At 50.7% G+C, this 22837-nt stretch overlaps 1 protein-coding gene across 1 annotated transcript in view; it reads right to left on the bottom strand.

Moving 5' to 3' along the window:
* Nucleotides 1-22837, bottom strand: part of IFT140 (intraflagellar transport 140) — a 105936-nt gene that overhangs the window by 71882 nt on the left and 11217 nt on the right. Inside the window, exons 5-13 of the mRNA XM_025369803.1 lie at nucleotides 17682-17803; nucleotides 17389-17531; nucleotides 14806-14981; nucleotides 13476-13567; nucleotides 12422-12528; nucleotides 11293-11438; nucleotides 9691-9894; nucleotides 8112-8184; nucleotides 5674-5765 (exon numbers count right to left, since the gene is read on the bottom strand). Of these exons, the coding sequence (XP_025225588.1) occupies nucleotides 5674-5765; nucleotides 8112-8184; nucleotides 9691-9894; nucleotides 11293-11438; nucleotides 12422-12528; nucleotides 13476-13567; nucleotides 14806-14981; nucleotides 17389-17531; nucleotides 17682-17803 (1155 nt within the window). The remainder of the gene's footprint in view (nucleotides 1-5673; nucleotides 5766-8111; nucleotides 8185-9690; nucleotides 9895-11292; nucleotides 11439-12421; nucleotides 12529-13475; nucleotides 13568-14805; nucleotides 14982-17388; nucleotides 17532-17681; nucleotides 17804-22837) is intronic.

Raw genomic sequence — 22837 nt, 5'->3', positions numbered from 1 at the left:
ACTTCCAGAGGTGGCACCCTGTGCAGCTATGCGAAGTGTAAACCAACAGAAAGATACGGTATGCAACCACAGCAATCACAACCACACGCAGGGAACTGTGGCCCACATTGTGCTACTCTAGTCATTTCACAGCTGCCTCCTCTTCCCACTGTGCTGAATTTCACTCAAGTGTTGCGAGGATCCCCTTAAAATGTTGTGCAGTGCTAATCACCTCTGAGTGGGCAGCTCCTCTCTCCAGTAAAATGCACATCACAGTAAAAAGTGACCTCTCACAGTTCTAGAGGATTTTTCATGTGTTTCATGCAATACTGTAAACACCGATTAGCCCCAGGGAGACCCATGTGAAATGCCACTAGTGATGCTGGAAGTGCTCCCAAGAAGCAAGGGAAAGCCGTGACATTACAAGAGAATGTAGAATTGCTTGATACGGACAATAGATTCAGGTCTGCAGATGTGGACGCTACCTGTGGATGCCACCATTTCAGAAAGATGATTCATCCTGTAGACTTAGGGTATCGACAAACACAGAATAGTACTGTGAATGTATTTCTCTTCCTCATGATTTCTTAGTAACATTTTCTATCCTCCAGCTTACTTTACTGTAGAATACAGTATGTAATACATAGAACATATGAAATAGGTGTTAGTCGACTGTTCATGTTATTGGTAAGGCTTCCAGTCAATGGCAGGCTGCGAGTACTGAAGTTCTGGGGGAGTCAACAGTTACATGTGGATTTTCAGCTGCTCAGGTGGTTGCCACCCCCACGCCTGCATTGCTCAAGGGTCGTCTTTGCAGCTGCCCCTCATCTGTCCTTAAGAACACAGCCTTGCCAGGTGTGGTGGCTCCCAGCACTTTGGGAGGCTGAGGGGGGTGGATCACCTGAGGTCAGGAGTTCAAGACTAGGCTGATCAACATGGTGAAACCCCGTCTCTATCAAAAAATACAAAAAACTAGCCGGGCATGGTGGTGGGCGCCTGTAATCCCAGCTACTAGGGAGGTTGAGGCAGGAGAATTGCATGAGCCCCAGAGGCAGAGGTTGCAGTGAGCTGAGATCGTGCCATTGCACTCCAGCCTGGACAAAAAGAGCAAAACTCCAACTTAAAAAAAAAAAGGCCTTGCTCTACCTCCCTTTACATCCACAACAGATGCGCACATGCAACTGGAGGAGTCAGAGGGGCATAGGTAAAAAGATGGAGGGGTGGGCAGGGATGGCAGTGACAAAGGTGTGCTTGCTCTGGGCTTGGGATGCCCAGAAGGCTCTCGACTACTCCCTTCCAGCTTTACTGCCTCCCCTCGGACCCAATAGGCTGCAGGAAAACATGTGGTGTAGGCATCTCCCTCTGTCCGTACTTCTCTCCCAGCTGGCACCGCAGCCATGTGGCTTCTCCCCACATCTTCCCTCCACCTGATTCAGACAGAAGTCCCCCACAGAGGGGCCCACCCGCTTCCATCTTCTCCTTGGCACTTATTGCTGACTTGTCTCCCGTCTGGATGCCAATGAGAATCGACAATCCATGATGGGAGCACACGAGCACCACGTGAAGTACAAGGACAGGAATGTGGCCGCCCCAGGCAATTAGACGCTGGGTCCCAAGAAGGAACCTGGAGATGGATAAAAATCACAAAGGTAGCTAAAATCAGGCTCGTGACAAAAGCTCTCAACCTGGCCACAGAACCTTGCTGCACACAGTGGGCTGAACGGTGCCCTTCCCAAAGATATGTCCACTCAGACCTGTAGCCCCAGATGCTTGCAGGGCTGAGGCAGGAGGATCACTTGAGCCAGGAGTTTGAGTCCGGCCTGGGCAACATAGTGAGATCCTGTCCCTTAAAAACAAAAAAAGATATGGCCAGGCGCGGTGGCTCACGCCTGTAATCCCAGCACTTTGTGAGGCAAAGACGGGCAGATCATGAGGTCAGGAGTTCAAGACCAGCCTGGCCAATATGGTGAAACCCCGTCTCTACTAAAAAGAAATACAAAAATTAGCTGGGCGTTAGCTGGGTGCCTGTAATACCAGCTACTTGGGAGGCTGAGGCAAAAGAATCGCTTGAACCCTGGAGGCGGAGGTTGCAGTGAGCCGAGATCACGCCACTGCACTCCAGCCTGGGTGATAGAGCAAGATTTTGTCTCAAAAAAAAAAAAAAAGATATGCCTATTTGGAATGTGTGAATATGAACTTATTTGGAAAATGGGTATTTGCAGTTAAGGATCTTGAGATGAGATCATTCTGGTTCAGGATGAGAGCTAAATCTAGTGACAAGTACATAAGATAAAACATAAGACACAGAAGAGAAGACACAGACACGGGGAAGGCAGCCACATGAGGACAGCGCAGAGGCTGGAGCAAGGCATTCACAGAGGATCCTTCAACAATGCAGGGCTGTGAGGGGCCAACCACCTTGCCGTCGAAAATCCTCATGACACTTTTTTTTTTTTGAGACAAGGTCTTGCTCCATTGCCCAGGCTGGAGTACAGTGGTGCAATCATAGCTCACCGAAGCCTGGACTGCCCAGGCTCAAGCCACCCTCCTGCCTCAGTCTCCTGAGTAGCTGGCACTACAGGCGTGCACCACCAAACCCAGCCAATTTTTTTTGTTGTTCTTTAAGAGATGGGTTTCAATATGTGGCCCAGGCTGGTCTCAAACCCCTGGGTTCAAGTGGTCCTCCCACCTTGGCCTCCCCAAAGTGCTCAGATTACAGATGTGAGTCACTGCACTCGGCCTTTATATAACTTTTACTTCCCCAAAACATAAGGACTAACAGCCTGCTGTTGACAAGACTTTGCAACAGTGTAAGCAGTTGATTGACACATATGTATATGTTCTTTTTTTTTTTTTTTTTTTTTTTGAGACGGAGTCTCATTCTGTCGCCCTGTCGCCCAGGCTGGAGTGTAGTGGCCGGATCTCAGCTCACTGCAAGCTCCGCCTCCTGGGTTCACGCCATTCTCCTGCCTCAGTCCCGAGCTGGGACTACAGGCGCCCGCCACCTCGCCCGGCTAATTTTTTGTATTTTTTAGCAGAGACGGGGTTTCACTGTGTTAGCCAGGATGGTCTCGATCTCCTGACCTCGTGATCCGCCCGTCTCGGCCTCCCAAAGTGCTGGGATTACAGGCTTGAGCCACCGCGCCCGGCCCATATGTATATGTTCTATGTATTATATACTGTTTCTCACAATAAAGTCACCTAGAGAAAGGAAAATGTTATTAAGAAAATAGTAAGGAAGGGAAAATATGTTTACTGTTTATGAGTGGAAGTGGGTCATTATCGAGCTCTTCATCCTCATCATCTTCACACTGAACAGGCAGAGGAGTTGTTGATCTTGGTGTCTCGGGGTGGCAGAGTCAGAAGAAATCTGCATCTAAGTGGCCCCTGCAGTTCAGACCTTGTGGTTCAAGGTCAAGTGCACAAGCCAAGGAACAGCAAAGCCCACCAGCGCCACCTCATGCTGGAAGAGGCAGGGGCAGGTTCTCCCTCAGAGCCTCCGGAAGGCATCAGTCTGGACAGCACCTGGATGACAGACTTCTGGCTTCCAGAACTGTGACAGAATAAATGTCTGTGCCAGAAGCCCCTCGGTTTGTGGTAATTTGTTCAGGCAGCCACAGGAAATCAACACACCGTGTCTGCCCCCAGGTTCTAGCCAGTGTGTGTGGGATGCAGACAGGGCAGTGGGTGCCTGACTCTACTCAGAAGGGAACCTCTTGGCCAGGTGCGGTGGCTCACGCCTGTAATCCCAGCACTTTGGGAGGCTGAGGCGGGTGGATCACAAGGTCAGGAGTTCGAGATCAGCCTGGCCAACATGGTGAAACCCCATTTCTACTAAAAATACAAAATTAGCCGGGTGTGGTGGCACACACCTGTAGTACCAGCTACTCAGGAGTCTGAGGCAGGAGAATCGCTTGTACCTGGGAGGCGGAGGTTACAGTGAGCCAAGATCAAGTCACTGCACTCCAGCCTGGGAGTCAGAGTGAGGATCCATCTCAAAAAAAAAAAAAAAAAAAAAAAAGNCTCATGCTGGAGTGTAGTGGTACAATCTCAGCTCACTGCAACCTCTACCTTTTGGGATAAAGTGATTCTTCTGCCTTACCCTCTCAAGTAGCTGGGACTATAGGTGTGCACCACCATGCCTAGCTCTAATTTTTGTGTTTTCAGTACAGACGGGTTTCACCCTGTTGGCGAGGCTGGTCTCGAACTCCTGACCTCAAGTGATCCACCTGCCTTGGCCTCCCAAAGTGCAGGCGTGAGCAACTGTGCCCAGCCCAGGCAATGCTTTTAAAACAACTTTATTGACTTGGCGCGGTGGCTCATGCTTGCAATCCTAACCCTTCGGGAGGCAGAGGTGAGTGGATCGCTTGAGTCCGGGAGTTTGAGACCAGTCTGGTTAATACGGCAAAACCCCGTCCCTACTAAAAAAAAAAAATACAAAAAAATTAGCCAGGTGTGGTGGTGTGTGCCTGTAGTCCCAGCTTCTCGGGAGGCTGAAGTGGGAGAATCACTTGGGCCTGGGAGGTTGAGTCTGCAGTGAGCCGAGATCGTGCCAATGCACTCCAGCCAGGGCAATCAGAGTGAGACCCTGTCTCAAAAGACAAAACAGGCAGGGCGCGGTGGCTCAAGCCTGTAATCCCAGCACTTTGGGAGGCCGAGACGGGCGGATCACGAGGTCAGGAGATCGAGACCATCCTGGCTAACACGGTGAAACCCCGTCTCTATTAAGAAATACAAAAAACTAGCCGGGCGAGGTGGCGGGCGCCTGTAGTCCCAGCTACTCGGGAGGCTGAGGCCGGAGAATGGCGTGAACCTGGGAGGCGGAGCTTGCAGTGAGCTGAGATCCGGCCACTGCACTCCAGCCCGGGCGACAGAGCGAGACTCCGTCTCAAAAAAAAAAAAAAAAAAAAACAAAAGGGAACCTCTTGGAGGTCGCCCTGGCCCTCCCACAAGACACATGCAGGGGACAGCCTGGTTAAGGACATTATGTCCTTAACTGAACTGGAGCCACCCAGCCAGCTGCTGGGGTGTACATTAAGCCCTGCAAGGATTTATTTTCTTTTCATAGCCCCATGTACTCGAAGTCCTGCAAAGTCATCCTTTTCACAGGCAAAAGGCCCTTGCCCTGTCTCCCGATTTCTGAAGTGACAGCCATACATTGAACAGCTGTCCCAGGATTCATTTTCAACATGAAGCACCTGACACGGAAAATCTAATCTAGCAAGGTGATATGGTTTGGCTCCGTGTCCCCATGCAAATCTCACGATGAATTTTATCTCCTGTGTTGGAGGTGGGGCCTGGGGGGAGGTGACCTGGATCAGGGGGGTGGTTTCTCACTATCCCTAGTGCTGTTTTGTGATAGAGATCTGACGAGATCTGGCTGTTCAGTGTGTGGCCCCTCCCGCTTCGCCCTCTTGTCCTCCTGCTCCGGTTGTGCAGGAGGCACTGCTTCCCCTTGGCCTCCCACCACGACTGTAAGTTTCCCGAGCCCCTGGGCCTGCTTCCTGTAGAGCCTGTAGGAATGGGAGTCAACAAAGCCTCTGTTCTGTATAAATTACCCATCTCAGGTAGTTCTTTACACAGTGTGAGAACAGACTAATAAACTAGGTGAAATCAATAAACAGGCTTCGGCTCAATTGAGAGGAAGGATTTCAAACTCTGCTCTAGTTTTCTTGCCGTGGAGCAGCAACTTACCTGCCAGGTTCGCACTTGAACTCGGTTTGACTCCACTGTATAAACGCTTTCTTCATGCATTGCTAACACGGGCGTCTCACATAAGAAGGTCCCTAAAATGAAAGACGAACATCAGGAAGGAGGCCGCTCATCTGCCAGACTTGCCCGGAGTTTCAGGAGCATTCCCACACATGATCCCCAATTAATCTCGGTCTCACCACAGCTTCATAGGGGTGTGCTATCTGCACCTCACAGATGAAGAAAATGAGGCTCTGAGGCACAGGGAGCTGTCCACGGCCACGGCCGCGGCCACAGCTAGCAGTGGCAGTGTGTGCAGGCCCTGGGCTGACGTGGAGACTCCATGCCGGGCTCTGGGCTCCCTGCCCTGCACCCCTCCCATCTGGCAGCTCGCGTTCCCAGCAGCACAGCATCTACGACAACACACCCATTTAAGCAAGTGTTTGCTCATTTTAGGTGGAACTTTGGTGGCCACAAGCCCTGGTTCCTGGACCTAACTATTAGGGTTGGTGCAAAAGTGGTTTTTGCCATTAACCACAATTACTTTTGCACCAACATAATAGATAAGAATCTAGAGGCCGGGCACGGTGGCTCACACCTATAATCCCAGCACTTTGGGAGGCTGAAGCAGGTGGATCACTTGAGGTCAGGAGTTTGAGATCAGCCGGGCCAACCTCGTGAAATGCTATCTCTACTAAAAATACAAAAATTGGCCAGGTGTTGTGGTGCATGCCTGCAATCCCACCTACTTGGGAGGCTGAGGCATGAGAATTGCTTGAGCCCAGAAGGCAGAGGCTGCAGTGAGCCACCATCACACCACTGCACTCCAGCCTGGGTGACAGAGCAAGACTCTTGTCTCAAAAAAAATCTAGTTAGGGAGATGATAATATACACAAAACAGAAAATATCCCAGCACCTGCTGTGTTGGTCCTACTGGGGGAAATAAGAAGTTCACCCTTGCTCCTAGGGAGTCTACAGAGGAGAGGAGATGTGAAGTGTCAGTACAATTCGGGACAGAGTGTGAAAAATGTTATGAGAGAACTTTAGGCAACAAAGTGTTACGGAGAAAAGATCTAAGGGAGAGGCGGAAACTAGTGAAGGACGTGCCTGGAGAGGCGGGGATGTTCAAACAAACGAGGGGGCAACCGCCCTGGGAATGGCATGACACGAGGCCTCCTGTGTGGGCAGGCGGCTGAGGGGCAGGGTTGGTGAAGGTGATAACTGTGGAAGGCGAGGAGCTGAGGAGCACATCCTGATGGCTGGGCCACTGCAGTGGGCTGGGAAACGTTCCCTGAAGACGTCAGGTCCTGCTCCCTGGCACCTGTGAATATTACTTTATATGGCAGAAGATGGAAAGGTCTTGGGATGGGGAGATTATACTGGGTTATCCAGGTGGGCCCTAAATATAGTCACCGGTGTCCTTGTAAGAGGGAGGGAGGCAGATTTCAGACCAGAGGCAATGTGACCACAGAGACAGAGACGGGAGGTTTGTGACCACAAGCCGAAGACTGCTGGCAGCCACCCGAAGCTGAAATAGTTCTCCCTGGGACTGCAGAGGAAGCGTGGTTCTGCTGACGTGCTCACTTCTGCCCAGTGAAACTGATTTGGGACCTCTGGCCTCCAGAACCACGGGAGAATACATTTCTCACATCTCCGTTTTCTGAAGCCACCAAGTTTGTGGTCCTTTGCTACAGCCATCCCAGGAAACTCCCATAGACATGCTTAAGAGAGCAGGAAGAAAACAATGGCCAAGGCTGGACACAGTGGCTCACGCCTGTAATCCCAGTACTTTGGGAGGCTGAGGTGGGCAAATCACCTGAGGTCAGGAGTTTGAGACCAGCCTGGCCAAAATGGTGAAACCGTCTCTACTGAAATATAAAAATTAGCCTGGCGTGGTGGCGCACGCCTGTAATCCCGGCTACTGGGGAGGCTGAGGCAGGAGAATTGCTTGAGTCTGGGAGGCAGAGGTTGCAGTAAGATGAGATCACGCCACTGCACTCCAGCCTGGACAATGATGGCCAAACTAACTGCAGAGAGCTGGAGAGACCTTGGGGACCTGGAAGGGTGTTTGAGATTAATGGAGCATCTCTGAAGAGACACCTTGAAGTTTCAGGCAGAGGCTGGCCTTGGGTCAAGACACCACAGGTCTCACGGCTGTGCATGGTCTGGAAACACTTCAGAAGATGGGAGGCAGCCACCCCCTCCCTGGAAGGAACCCACAAAAGCATTGTGGCTGTTTACGCCCACACACCAGGCCCCAGGATGCAAGGACAACACGGGGCCAGAGCCGCAGCCCTGGCTCTGGAAATGTGGGCACAGGCACGAGGGTCTCCCCAGCCCCTATGCCAGTCCTCAACTGCACCACAGTGGCCCTCTCAGTAGGCAGGGAGAAAATAAAGCCAGGTAGTGGGAGTGCCTCTGTTGGGGTGAAAAGAACCCACCTGCACTCCGCATCACAGCTCCAGAAAGTTCGAAGATCGCCACCTGCCTTCCGTTCCAGACTGCGACAGCATCCTGAAAAGAATCGTGGACATTCAAGGCAAAGGGCAGGAAAAGTGAGGTGCAGACTGCACACCCCACGGTGCACTTCCAAAGCCTCCTTCTCCTCCTCTAAACACTTCCGAACGCTGCTGCTCCATCACGCTAACACTATGAGATCACTGGGTCCTCTGTGAACATGGGTTAAGGCTGTTTTCTGCGTTATATAAAATATCCCTGGGTTTTATTACGATTATTTTCTTTTTTTTTAATTTAAGGTATGGGGAATGGCAAAGAAAGCATCCCTCTCTTTCCTTTATTTACTTTTTACATTTATTTATTTATTTATTTTTTGAGACGGAGTCTCGTTCTGTCGCCCAGGCTGGAGTGCAGTGGCCGGATCTCAGCTCACTGCAAGCTCTGCCTCCCGGGTTCACGCCATTCTCCGGCCTCAGCCTCCCGAGTAGCTGGGACCACAGGCGCCCGCCACCGCGCCCGGCTAGTATTTTTGTATTTTTTTTTTTTAGTAGAAACAGGGTTTCACCGTGTTAGCCAGGATGGTCTCGATCTCCTGACCTCGTGATCCGCCCGTCTCGGCCTCCCAAAGTGCTGGGATTACAGGCTTGAGCCACCGCGCCCGGCCAAATTTATTTTTTAACTTAATTTTTTTTAATTAATTAATTAATTAATTTATTTATTTATTTATTTTGAGACGGAGTCTCGCTGTGTCGCCCAGGCTGGAGTGCAGTGGCGCGATCTCGGCTCACTGCAAGCTCCGTCTCCTGGGTTCATGCCATTCTCCTGCCTCAGCCTCCGAGTAGCTGGGACTACAGGCGCCCGCCACCGCACCCGGCTAGTTTTTTTTTTGTATTTTTAGTAGAGACGGGGTTTCACCATGTTAGCCAGGATGGTCTCGATCTCCTGACCTCGTGATCCGCCCGCCGCGGCCTCCCAAAGTGCTGGGATTACAGGCTTCAGCCACCGTGCCTGGCCTATTTTTTTTTAAATTTATAAGGGTAGATGGCAGGTGTATATATTTTTATTATTATTTTCCTTTTTTTGAGACAGGGTCTCACTCTGTTGCCCAGGCTGGAGTGCAGTGGCACGATCTCGGCTCACAGCAAGTTCCACCTCCTAGCTTCAAGCAATGCTCCTGCCTCAGCCTCCTGAGTAGCTGGGACCACAGGTGCCCACCACCATGCCCAGCTAATTTTTGTAGTTTTATTAGAGACGGAGGACTTTCAGCATATTGGCCAGGCTGGTCTCGAACTCCTGACCTCAAGTGATCTGCCTACCTCAGCCTCCCAAAGTGCTGGGATTACAGGCATGAGCCACCACGCCCAGCCTATATTTTCATTATGATTTTCTTCATGAATATGATGTACATAGATATCCAGGAAATAAGAGAATCTAGGATGGAACTGAGAGTGGCCTAACCTACCATCTGGGACCCTTGCTGCCCTGAACTACCTGGCAATGGGGCAGTTCTTTTCTCTGTGTTGAAGACCCCTCCTCCGACCCGCGGGTCCCCTCAGCAGTCACCTTAGTGGCAAACACCCCACTGATGTGCATATCGGTGCGCAGGCTATGCGCTACCCCCGTGGACAGGAAGCACACATTCAGCAGGCTCGGGGAGACCTGCACGGCGGCCACTTGCTGGTGGAAGTGTGACGACATGGCCTGCTCGCTGAGGATGGCCACGGAGATGACGTTGTTCACTGCAAGCAGGTTCTTCCTGGAACCCCACTTCATTTCCAGGTTGCAAGAGAAAGAACCAGATGTGCGAAAAGAGCAGGAGAAAGATGCAGTCAGGAGAATGCTTATACACATGAGAACTCAGAAACCATTTCTAAGCACCATTGTTTTGGACTTAAAAAATGATCTCAAAAAATGTTTTATAAAGGTAAAGTGTGTGCTGTGTAGAAAGACTTTAAGATACTGATGCTCGGGCCGGGAATGGTGGCTCAAGCCTGTAATCCCAGCACTTTGGGAGGCCAAGGCAGGCGGATCACGAGGTCAGGAGATCGAGACCATCCTGGCTAACATGGTAAAACCCCGTCTCTACTAAAAATACAAAAAGTTAGCCGAGGGTGGTGGCGGGCACCTGTAGTCTCAGCTACTTAGGAGGCTGAGGTGGAAGAATGGCGTGAACCTGGGAGGCAGAGCTTGCAGTGAGCCGAGACTGCGCGACTGCAGTCCAGCCTGGGCAACACAGCGAGACTCCGTCTCAAAAATAAATAAATAAATAAATAAATAAATAAATAAATAAATAAATAAAAGATACTGATGCTCAAGAGTTGTGATTGGACAGGCAGCACTTGTGTGTCTGTTCTGATGGGAAAAGTGTCTTCTAGAGTTCTGAGTGTGACTCACTTTTCTGAGTGTGACATACGGATGTTTATATTTTTTATAAACAGACAGGAAGTTTATACAATGGATTAAATTATCTAGCTTTCCTCTGCTGATGTGAAATGTTGGTTTCATAATTTTATATTAAACTTCTAAATCTATCTAAAAAAAATAAAGAGCCATGCAAAATAGGAAAGTATAAATTCCATATAGGAAAAAACCCAGACATCAGAAACTGCTATGAAAGGGCCCAGATGTTGGACTTAGCAAAGACTTCAAAGGAGCCACCAGAAACCCGCTGAAGGAACTGAAGGAAACCATGCCTAGTGAAGTGAAGGAAGGTATAATGACAGTGTCTCATCAGGTAGAGAATGGGAACAGAGAGAAATCATAAGAAAGAACCAAATGCTGAAGAGAAACTAAAACATCCTCACACAAAAACTTGTACACAAGTGTTCATAACAGCATTATTCAAATATGCATCAACTGATGAATGGAGAAAGAAAACGTGGTCTGTCCACAGCAGATAATATAATTCAGCCATGAAAAGGAGCAAAGTATTGACACAGGCTACAATCTGGAGGGGCTACCACGCCCGGATAATGTTTTGTATTTTTTAGTGGAGACAGGGTTTCACCGTGTTAGCCAGGATGGTCTCGATCTCCTGACCTCATCATCCACCCGCCTCGGCCTCCCAAAGTGCTGGGATTACAGGTGTGAGCCACCGCGCCCAGCCACGGCCTCCACTTTCATGCAGCAGAAAATGAGTGCACCAAACACCCTTGTAGGCTGTACCTGGATTTGCGTGATGTTTCCTTGGAGCTCGGTAGGGGTCTGAAGGGCCCACCTGTCCTTGCCCTCTGCCCCGGGGCTGCCCAGGAAGCCTGGTACTTTTCTCCACATGGCTACTCGCCCTCTGTCGGTACCAGCAGCCAGAAGACCTACAGGTAGAAACAAACCGCATGTGAACAGAGTTAAAAAAGGGAACTAAAACAGCAACAAGCTCTGTTCTCTGACCCCCTTCTTCAAAGCATCAGTCCTCGCCCAGCCCAGTGCCTCTTCACCTCATCCCTGGCTGCGTCCTTCTGTTTAGGTCCTTGCCACCCTGACCTCACAGTACTGGTGCGGGGGTGGTGGGGGATCTTCCTGCCCAGGTCCTTGCCACCCTGACCTCACAGTGCTGGTGCGGGGGTGGTGGGGAACGCTGCCCTCCCAGCTTTCCTAGAGGCCAGTCGGTCTGGCTTGGGTCTGCCCTGTGCTCAGCACTCAGCAGGCACTAGAGACACAGCTCTGACTCACCTCCTAGTCTCCTGTGCTCTGGATGTGCATATGCACACATACACACATGTGCATGCACACACACACTTGCACACACACTTCCTGCACTGTCTTTCCTGTGACATTTCAGGAGAGAACAGAGATAAGTGAGCATGGAATTGGTGTGCCATGCTTCTTTTTAGACGGGGTCACGCTCTGTCACCCAGACTGGAGTGCACTGGCACTATCTTAGCTCTCTGCAGCCTCAACCTCCCAGGTTCAAGCAATCCTCCCACCTCAGCCTCCTGAGTAGATGGGACCACCACTGTACACCACCACAGCTGGCTAATTTTTGTATTTTTTGTGGAGACAGGGGTCTCACTATGTAGCTCAGGCTGGTCTTGAACTCCTGGGCTCAAGTGATCCTCCCTCCTCAGCTTCCCAAAGTGCTGGGATGCAGGTTGTCATGCTTCTGATCAAACCCCTTGGCCTTCGTGTGGGACCACAAAGCTCTGCTGTTGCTTGCTTGCCCGACTATTTGATGGCTGTGAGTTATCGAGTTACCATTGTTTAAGTAGCCTCCACATTTCACTAGAATTATTTTGCAGCCCAAGCACAATGCTTGTGGTTGGTTCTGCTTCTCTCGTGCCAGGCCAGGAAGCCTCACCTTTGACTTGACAGTAACAAACACAGTTTACATTCTCTCCTTTCTCAAAGCCAAACTTCTCGTCTGGACTCAGTATATAATTCTCTCCTCGTTCTATATCCCAGAATCTACAACAGAAGAGAGTAAGCCCCACGGAGGGCCTGTGTTAGTGGTGTTTCCCTCTGAAGGGTTTTTGAACCTGTGGAGCAAAATTAAAAGTCAGGAAAAAGACAGAGTTCATCAGACTCCTGATATGAAAACGAACACTATTATTACACTTAGGACATTTTATGTCCTGTTTATAATCAAAGAAAGCAGTTGCCGATAGAAGATGGTATGTACATGGCAGGAGGTCACCACGAGACACAGGAACTGCAACCCCATGCAGAGCACGAGACGGCCCCGGAGAGCACACGGAGCTAACACAGCAGGCAGCAGAGAGACCAGAACGACCGATTCTAGTTATGCCACACTCCGAAAAACCAGGCAAAGAGATTCCACGGGCAGACACCAGGGCAGGGCCACCTGGAGGCAAGGGGAGCCCCAAGGGAGCTCAGTGGAGTGGGCAGGGACTCCTGCGGTCCCTCAATGCTTAGCTCCTCAGTCTGGGAGCTGGTGAATGGGTATGTCCAGTGTGTGAGCAGTCAGCATCATATGTGCAATTTTTTCTTTTTTTTTTTTTGAGACGGAGTCTCACTCTGTCTCCCGGGCTGGAGTGCAGTGGTGCGATCTCGGCTCACTGCAAGCTCCGCTTCCCGGGTTTACACCATTCTCCTGCCTCAGCCTCCCGAGTAGCTGGAACTACAGGCACCCGCCACCATGCCTGGCTAATTTTTCGTATTTTCTAGTAGAGACGGGGTTTCACCGTGTTAGCCAGGACGGTCTTGAGCTCCTGACCTCGTGATCTGGCCACCTCGGCCTCCCAAAGTGCTGGGATTACAGGCGTGAGCCATCACGCCTGGCCCCATATGTGCATTTTACAGTATATATGCTACATTCCAACACAAAGCCGACTTAGAAGAGCCTGTTCCTCAGAGAACTCTCAAAAAGGGCCACTGGAAAGGCAGACTCTCACCTGAGGGCAGTCTCCCCGACGGCCATCACGAGAAGGCTGCCTTCAATCAAAGCAATGTCTGCGCGGCGGCCGGTTTTCCCACTCAGCTTGACCTGTGTAAGGAAAGGCACTGTGCTTGCCGAGAAGGCCTGTCCCGGCTTCAGGAGCCTGGAGTCTCTGGTCCACAGTGACTCCATGGAGACTCACCAAGCGGGGCAAATGCGGGGACAAATGATGGAGACTCTGCAAGGTGGCTTTGGGTTTTGAGATGTATGGACCGAAGCAAACCACTACTCTCACACATTAAATAACGGCTACTGAGTGCATAGCGTGGGCAGGTGGCCATCGGTGGACACGCTCTGGAATGATCATGAGGTTGAGCTGGTGCTCCCTGTTCATCCAACCACACACTCTGGGCAGGCCTATCATCCCTGTTGTGCAGAGAACAAACCTGGCCAGGGCCCACCAGCCAGTGAGGAGCTGAGCAGGGTATTTAAAGCCAGGCCCATGGACTGAACTGCATGCCTCAAGCTCGTATGTGGGAGCCCAACCCCCAGTGCAACTGTATTTGCCTTCAGGAGGTACTTAAGGTTAATGAGACCATGAGGTGGGTGAGCCCTGGCCTGACAGGGCTGTGGCCGTGGAAGGAGACACCAGAGCTGGTGTTCACTCTCCCTGCCTGCCCTGTGAGGACACTGGGAAGAGGCCTCTGCAGGCTGCTTGGCGTGGGACATCACAGCCTCCAGAACTGTGACAAATGTCTGTTGTCACGTCACGCAGTCTGTGGTAGGTTGTTACGGTGGCCCAAGCTGGCCCCTGTGACAAGGTCCCCATGACCAGTGCCTGTGTCCTCATCTGCCCTTACAGGCTGTGTAAAGGACCGAATGAAGGCTGACTGAGGAAAAGTCAGCTCTGTCATCTGCAAGAGCATCTTTAGGGAAAGTTCAGTGGCCTCCAAGGAGCAAGGATTCCTGTGGAATAAATCAGCGGGAAGATGGGGATACGGTCGCCTGCCTGCTGAGTTCTGCAGGTGGAACGAGAGGCTGTGTGACTCTCTTACTTGCGCCCCAGGTCATGAGGGGTGCAGCTTGCGGGTGGGCCCAGGCTGTCTCCCATCAGGCCCCACATCCACCTAGAGAAGCAGGAAAATCTCCATCTCTTTTGTTTCCTTCACCTATCAACTGAATGTGGTATGATAAATAATGACATCGCTAGCTACGTTAGCCGCCCTAACACAGATGATAGGCTTTTATTCAGTCTTGCTATCCAAAAGAGAAAGGACCGTCAACGAGGCCAGAGAGAAACTGGCCCAAGCTCCCCAGCGTGAGCCCCCAAGCCCACTCCCACTCACCTTCATCACTTCTTCTGCTTCGCCCTCAGGAGGCACTGTGTACAGGGACAGTCGGAGGTTCTCCGTGACTACCACCAGTGCCTCCCTCTTCTCCATGTAGAACAGCATCTGAATCGCACTGTCTGCGGACACCACCTGAGTGGTCTTGCCCTTCTCATCCACATAGTGCACTGTCCCTGGGGGCAAACATGGGGTCACTACACAAGGAGGCCCTGGTTTATCCGCTTCCATGACCCTCACCAGCAGCCATTTCTATCAACTTAAGGACATTTTCAAAACAAAGCATCTTCAGTATAAGAACTTAAAAATGGGCCAGGCACAGTGGCTCATGCCTGTAATCCCAGCACTTTGGGAGGCCGAGGCTGGTAGATCACCTGAGGTCAGGATTTCAAGACCAGCCTGGCCAACGTAGTGAAATCCTGTCTGTACTAAAAATACAAAAACTAGCTAGGCAGACGTAGTGGCGTGTGCCTGTAATCCCAGCTACACGGGAGACCTAGGCACGGGTATCACTTGAATCCTGGAGGTGGAGGTTGCAGTGAGCCGAGGTCACGCCACGGCACTCCAGGCTGGGTGACAGAGTGAGACTCTCTCTCAAAAAAAAAAAAAAAAAAAAGAACTTAAAAATGAAGCATGTGACCTGACCTTACAGGTTGCAACCTCCACTTCATGGGTTCAGCTCGGCCTCAAACTGTCTCTACTGATCCCTTCTCTGCCCCTGGCTTGGTGGGTTTCATGTCCACACTGCTGACCCTGCAGATCTGGCAGCCTCAGAGCTCTGTGTCCATCTCATACCCTCCACACGCTGAGGCCCTAAATGACAAGCTCTCTCTGTGGCCACCGCTCCTTGACCCTTCTGCCCCGGGTGTCACTGCTGTGCCATCTGCCTCCTGCCAGGCTCTCTCTGGACCACCCTCTGTCAACCTCCACAAGCTGCTCCTGGTCTAAGCTACAGACTCGACTATACCCAGCCTGGAATCCCCTCCTCCTGCCCTGCCTGAGCCTGCTCCAGCGCTGGCCAGCCACTCTGTCTGAAGGCCCTGTGTGAGCCTGGGGACTCGGGCTTACTTTTGCTGCTCTGCAGGAGACTCCTCTGGGCGCCTTCTCACCTGTCCCTCCCTTCTCATCTTTTCCCCATGGACAACGAGTTCTTATTTTTATTATTAATTCTTATTTCAAGAGACAGTTTCTCACTGTGTGAGCCAGGCTGGAGTAAAGTGACATGATCATAGCCCACTGCAGCCTCAACCTCCTGGGCTCAAGTGATCCTCCCAACGAGGCCTCCCAAGTGACTGAGGCCACAGGCACGCACCACCATACCCAGCACAAGTTCTCATCCAACTGAAGAGTTCAAGTTTATCTAGAGGTGAATTGGGACACCAACTAGTATTTAATAAGTGCATAGTATGTGGCAGGCTCAGTTCTAAGCATCTTTATCTACCCCGGTGATAACTGGGTAGACACCAGTATTATCCCCATTTTCCACAAAAGGACATGAGGCACAGCGATGAACTCACCCCCAAAGCCTACAGCTCCCGGACAACGGGCAGAAATTCGCAGCCCACGTGCTGCCAGAGCTGGGCTCCTCCCTGGCACACACCCCCTCCTCCAGGTGACCAGCGCTTCTTCCTTGTGGGCCTCATCCCTACACCCCCTTCTCATTAGCCTTCCTAGGGGGGCCCTATCCTGGCATGCCCTCTCCTTACCATCTCATGGTTGTGTGCCCACTCGGATGTCCCCACTGGGATCTTCTCAATGTCCCCCCTCCATTAGCTCTATCCCTTCACCTTCTAAAATGAAAGATTTCCTTTATTTAAAAATTACAAAAACCACACAGCCCCATCTGTTCTCATCTGCTCTCTTCTTCCTGTCAAGATCTGGTTGCTTGCTGAAACCGACAGCAAAAGCCTCCTTTCTCCCGAGACCCGGCCACCTCTGTGTGGCTCTCATCTCCTCAGCCGCGCCAGCAACAGACACACCTGGGCCAGCGTCACATGGCTGTAAGAGATGCACTTTTTCTTTTAACTTCATATTGCATTTATTCCAGCCTTGGCTAGGTAGCCTGTCCCCCTCATACAGTGAGGAAGAGCAGGCTGAACACCAGACACACGGTGCCCAGCGCTGACCTCCCCATGAAGGCTGGCCAAGGGCTGTAGGCTGGAGTGAAACCCCTGTCCTGCTCACACCTCATTCCTACACCCTAGCCAAGTACCTGGCATACAACAGGTACTTGATAATTACACAGACTGAACACCAGGGGTGCCACCAAAGAATCTTTCCAAAACTGTCCCTGGTGCCATGCAGTCAGCCTGTAACTGCTGATTAAAAGCCTCCTCATGAAAACCCTTCAAACACAAGCAAAGCTCAACTTATCGATAAGAACAAAGTGAGGGCAACATTTCAACACTGGATGGATGGCTGAGAGAGCGGCTGTGACTCCGCCCAGCACACGTCATCCTTCTGTGCAGCCTGCAGCTATGACCATTACTGTTCTATGCAGAAACACCGTCTGTGAGTTTAAAATCCCTATCAGATACCCCTAAAACACTAGGACCCCTGAGAATCACAACCAAAGTTCCTCACCATCTATCAGACTGACAAAGAATGACAGCCCCTCCTGAGACCCCATCTTCAGCAAACTTCCAGAGCTGCTCTTCTTCCAGTTAAACATGTCCAGGGCTTTCTCATCACCGCTCACAGCTGCCTTTGCCAACTGAACCAGGTCCCTGAAAGCAAACATGACACGAAGTCAAGATTCTTCCGCCTCTCCTACAGCGACTCAGGGCTGGGGTCCCTCCTGGGTCAGGAGCAGCCCGCTTCCCGCTTCCCCCTGATGTAAACACACGCACGGGTCATGGTGCAAGCCCCACACTTACTCGCCAGGAGGGGGGAGCCGGAAGATGCAGTGCGTGAGGGGTTTCCCATACTCATGTTTCAGCAGGGGCGTCCCTTGCACTCGGCCCCTTTGGTCCAACCTCCACAAGAGCAAGACACCAAGCTGGAAAGACCCAACACCACATGGTAGGACAGGTGTCCTGACAGAATGACTGGTGGGAGGCAAATGTTAAACTGTGCAACAGGATGCATATTTCTTTTTAAAAAAATTACAAAACTACTGTGTATATACCATAAAAATTTCAAACTATTCAAGTCTTTAAACAAAGAACTGGAAACTCCTATAGAATATCTACACATCTTCATGCCTAGAGATAGCAACTGCTATATATTCAAGTTTTTAAAATAAACTTTTTTTTTTTTTGAGACTGAGTCTCACTTTGTCACCCAGGCTAGAGTGCAGTGGTGCGGTCTTAGCTCATTGCAACCTCCGCCTCCTGGGTTCAAGCAATTCTCCTGCCTCAGCCTCCTGAGTAGCTGGGACTAAAGGTGCCCACCACCACACCTGGCTAATTTTTGTATTTTTTTGTAGAGACAGGGTATCACCATGTTGGCCAGGCTGGGATACCATGTGACATCTGGCCGCCGTGTCTCCTCGGGCTCCTCTGGGCTATGACAGCGTCTCAGGCTCTTTATCTTAAGGCACTGGACAGTTTGAGACCTGCTGGCCTGGTATATCATGGGATGCCCCTCCACTGGGATTGTTGACAGTTTTCCTCATAGTTGACTGGGGTGGAGGGCTTGGGGAGGAGGAACACAAAGCTGAGGTGCCTTCTCTGCATGCTGCATCCCCATGACTTGTCACTGCCGGCATTGATCTTGACCACCTGGTGGAGGTTGTACTTGTGGGGTCTCTCAACTGTGAAGCAGCTCTTCCCTGGCTCCCCCTCCATCCTGTACTGTTCAGAAAGAAGTCACTCTCTGCAACACACACTTGAGGGTTGGGAGTCACACTCCACCCTTGGGGTGTAGCATCCATGTAAACCACCTGGGCTTCTTCAGCACGAGAGATTTGCCTCTTCACCACCATTAACTCATTCATTCAATCCTGTGTTGCATCAGGGTGGACACATGGGTATTTACTTTCCACACTGGGTTACCATCCAAGGCTGCCTCATATATTCTGCTGCTCACAACGTGCCAGCTTTAAGCTCTCTAGTTGGCCTCTGTGTCACTTTGATGTGCACCCATCACGTGGGTTTGGTGAGCACTTCCTTTCTGGTGCCCTAAGATTACCTAGGCTCATTTTTCAATTTTTTTTTTTTCTTTTTTGAGACAGGGTCTCACTCTGTCACCCTGGCTGAAATGGAGTGGTGCAATCACTCCATCCTGAAGCCCTCCGCCTTCCAGGGCTCCAGTGAGCGCCTCCCACCTCAGCCTCCCAAGTAGCTGGGAATAGAGATGCTCACCACCACAGCCAGCTAATTTTTGTATTTTCTAAACAGATGCGCTCTCACTATGTTGCCCAGGCTGGTACCAAACTCCAGGGCTCAAGCAATTTTCCCACCTCTGCCTTCCAAAGTGCTAGGATTACAGGTGTGAGCCACAGCACCTGGCCTAGGCTCATTTTTCTGTTCCAGCCCTGGAATCAGCCATTTCTCCAAGGAGCCGTGGTTGTTTACTGGAGAATGTGGTCAGAAGCGAAGTCCTCGTGCCGTGTACACTGCACACTCAATTTAAAATCATCACAGTCGCAAATGCGCGGCACAGACAAGTGCGAGTGAAGATCCGGGAAGGGGAAGATGGCTCCATGGGGACAGCTGGCGGGGCCTCCCAGGACTGGGGGATGCAGTTAGGTGGTGCCCAAGGGCAGCATCTCAATCTGAGTCCATGTACATGGCTCTTCTGCTCTGATGCCAACGACTCCCCAGGGGACGCTTCCTGGCCCAAAACTGGGGGACACTTTAGCCCACAATATGCTCTTCTTCCCACCACCCTTTCAGGCAGCACTGACTCCAATCTCCCCAAATGCTGGATAACATGGTTTTTATTGTACACAGGAAGAGGATTTTCACATAATGTCAGATTTAAAGGAAACTTACAGACTGGGCTCGGTGGCTCACGCCTGTCATCCCAATACTTTGGGAGGCCAAGGCCAGCAGATCATGAGGTCAGGATTTCAAGACCAGCCTGGCCAGCATGGTGAAACCTCATCCCTACTAAAAACACAAAATTAGCCGGGCATGTTGGTGCGTGCCTGTAGTCCCAGCTACTCGGGAGGCTGAGGCAGGAGAATCACTTGAACCCGGGAGGAGGAGGTTGCAGTGAGCTGATATTGCACCACTGCACTCCAGCCTGGGCGACAGAGTGAGACTCCGTCTCAGGAAAAAAAAAGGAAACCTACACAAGAAACCTCTAAGAAAGGTTTTGCAAGATCTAAAATAGCATGTGGCATATAAGTACACGTCATAGAAACAGTGTATATTATATGATTCTTGACTAACAGCTTGATGAAGACAAGAATAAAAACACAATTGGTAGGCCAGGCACAATGGCTCATGCCTGTAATCCCAGAACTTTGGGACACCGAGGCGAGCAGATCACTTGAGGTCAGGAGTCTGAGGCCAGCCTGGCCAACATGGCGAAATCCTGTCACTACTAAAAATTCAAATATTAGCCGGGCGTGATGGCACACGCCTGTAATCCCAGCTACTTGGGAGGCTGAGGCACAAGAATCGCTTGAACCCAAGAGGCAGAGTTTGCAGTGAGCTGAGATCTCACCATTGCACTCCAGCCTGGGTGACAGTGCTTAAAAAAACAAACAAAAAACCCACTATTGGTGTTTTTGTGTTTAGTAAATTTTTAAAAAATATTTTTAAAATAATGCTTGCATATTGAGAAAAAGCCCCACCTAACGATAGAAATGAAAATGAATGATCCCCCATCCCCCTCCCAGCCTCCTCCCTGGAGCTGAGGACTGCAGTGGCTCCCGTGTCTGCAAAGCATTTTATGTATACCACATCTTCAGGGGCATTCATTCCTGTGCCCTTCACGTGTCATCTGCTAGTTTTTTGTTTTGTTTTTTTGCACAAGTGACTTTAGAGATCTTTATCAGCACACACAAGCTTCTAGCTGACCACTTAACCAGCATTCTGAACCTCATCAGACAGGCTGATGTCCATGTTTCTAGGCTGCCACCTGGAATGTCCAAGTTTCTAGGCTGCTGCTCTGGGGGAAGAGGTTGTTGGACGCAAATGTTTAGAGCACCTGCACCCAAAAGCAGAGATCTTTGCTCAGGTTGATGAAAGTAAACCCTCCGTCTGAGAGAGGGACGGGTGTCTACTATCAAGAGCTCAACTTCCACCAACTCAGGGGAAGGGAAGTCACAGGACACAATGAATCAAATATTCCTGATCCTTAGGTTTCTGCCCAACGACCCTGGAATATGAGCATGAAGTACAAGATGTAGAACTGAGCCTGAGGCACCTCCACCTCCTCGGCTGCACCCTCTGCTCCTCACCCGACTCTAGCATTGAGCTGCCCCGGAGTCCAGCCTTGGGTCTTCTCCGCCTTCACTTTTTGTACCTCTCACCACTCTTGAGGGGCGTCTCTCCACCATCTGTGAATTCTACATTATTTCACACAGTATAATTTTATACAGTCAGACCCTAAAGAACAGCTACCCCAAAGGTGAGAAACCAGCTTCTCCTTGTGAAGAGCCAGAGTTAAGTAGACTAAGGGACTAATGGGAAAGTGATGTGCGTGGATGAGCGTCTTGGAGGCGCATCATGGTATCAAAGCATGAGTTAAAGTGCTGGTTCTCCAGCGGCACGTCACTGGGAAGAAGCTTTGCTAAAGGCTGGCTGGCCCCACATCAGGGTGTGAATCAGGTGAGGGTTTACCTGACCCTCAGACTTGGCTTCGCAGGAGCTCCCGAGAAAGCATGAGTGGCCTGGCCCCTTTAACATGCTCTCCTCTTCTCTACTGATGGGACTTCTGAGGACGCTTAGGGGGATATCCCTTTCTAGGGATCGCCCGCCTCCCTGGTTACTGCTGATTGGTGCACTGTGGGCACTTGGCCCAAGCTGGACTTTGGGGCCCCTCCCTGAGTCTGGACTTGGGACAGGGACAGGAGCAGGCCATCCTAACCTGGCCGTGTTCTCCTGGGAGACTGTGGGATACCCCAGTGGCCTCAGGTTAAGTGCACTTCTAACTTCAGCTGGTCTGGGCTGATTCCACTGGTAACCACAACAGGGTTTCTGGTGGAAGAGCGAAGGGGAAGCCCCTTGTATCAAGTCTGGGGAAGAGATGTCTCTGCGGTGTGGAGTTCCGAGTGTTGTTCCCTCGTTATTACTTCTCTTCCTGCTTGAACTCATTATTAAATTAATTCCAGCACAATCTTAGATTTTCTTAGAAGGATTAGGCATTTCTGCTCTTAAATATTCTGACTCACAAGACTTGATCAACTGATACCTGGGTTTCATTTTATGCCTGGATGATCTATTTTGCTAGCTGTTTCTATCTCTCTTTTTTTTTTTTTTTTTTTTACAAGAGATGGGGTCTTGCTATGTTGCTCAGGCTAGACTCAAACTCCTGGGCTCAAGTGATCCTCTTGGCTTGGCCTCCCAGGTAGCTGGGACTACAGGTGCATATGACCATGCCTGGCTTAGTTGTTTAATACAGTCAAGCTGAGAATTACAAAAGTCAATGATCCTGAGTTATTTTATACTAATGTGGGATTGGCAGACGATTCCACTGCAGGAAGTAGGAAAGATCACCAAGGAAGTAGAAATCTGGGGACAGGCCAATGTCATTAGGTGGGAATTGAACAGAAAAATGGAAGAGTCATCCAGAAAAAGGGAACAACCTGATAGAAAAATCGGCTAATATGGCCGGGCGCAGTGGCTCAAGCCTGTAATCCCAGCACTTTGGGAGGCCGAGACAGGCGGATCATGAGGTCAGGAGACAGAGACCATCCTGGCTAACACAGTGAAACCCTGTCTCTACTAAAAATACAAAAAACTAGCCAGGTGTGGTGGCGGGCACCTGTAGTCCCAGCTACTCAGGAGGCTGAGGCAGGAGAATGGCGTAAACTCGGGAGGCGGAGCTTGCAGTGAGCTGAGATCCGGCCACTGCATTCCAGCTCTGGGCGACAGAGCAAGACTCCATCTCAAAAAAAAAAAAAAAAAAAAAAAAA

The sequence above is a fragment of the Theropithecus gelada genome, chromosome 20 (genome assembly GCF_003255815.1).
Source record: "Theropithecus gelada isolate Dixy chromosome 20, Tgel_1.0, whole genome shotgun sequence".
Taxonomy (NCBI): Eukaryota; Metazoa; Chordata; class Mammalia; order Primates; family Cercopithecidae; genus Theropithecus; species Theropithecus gelada.
This window is presented reverse-complemented; position numbering and strand designations above follow the sequence as displayed.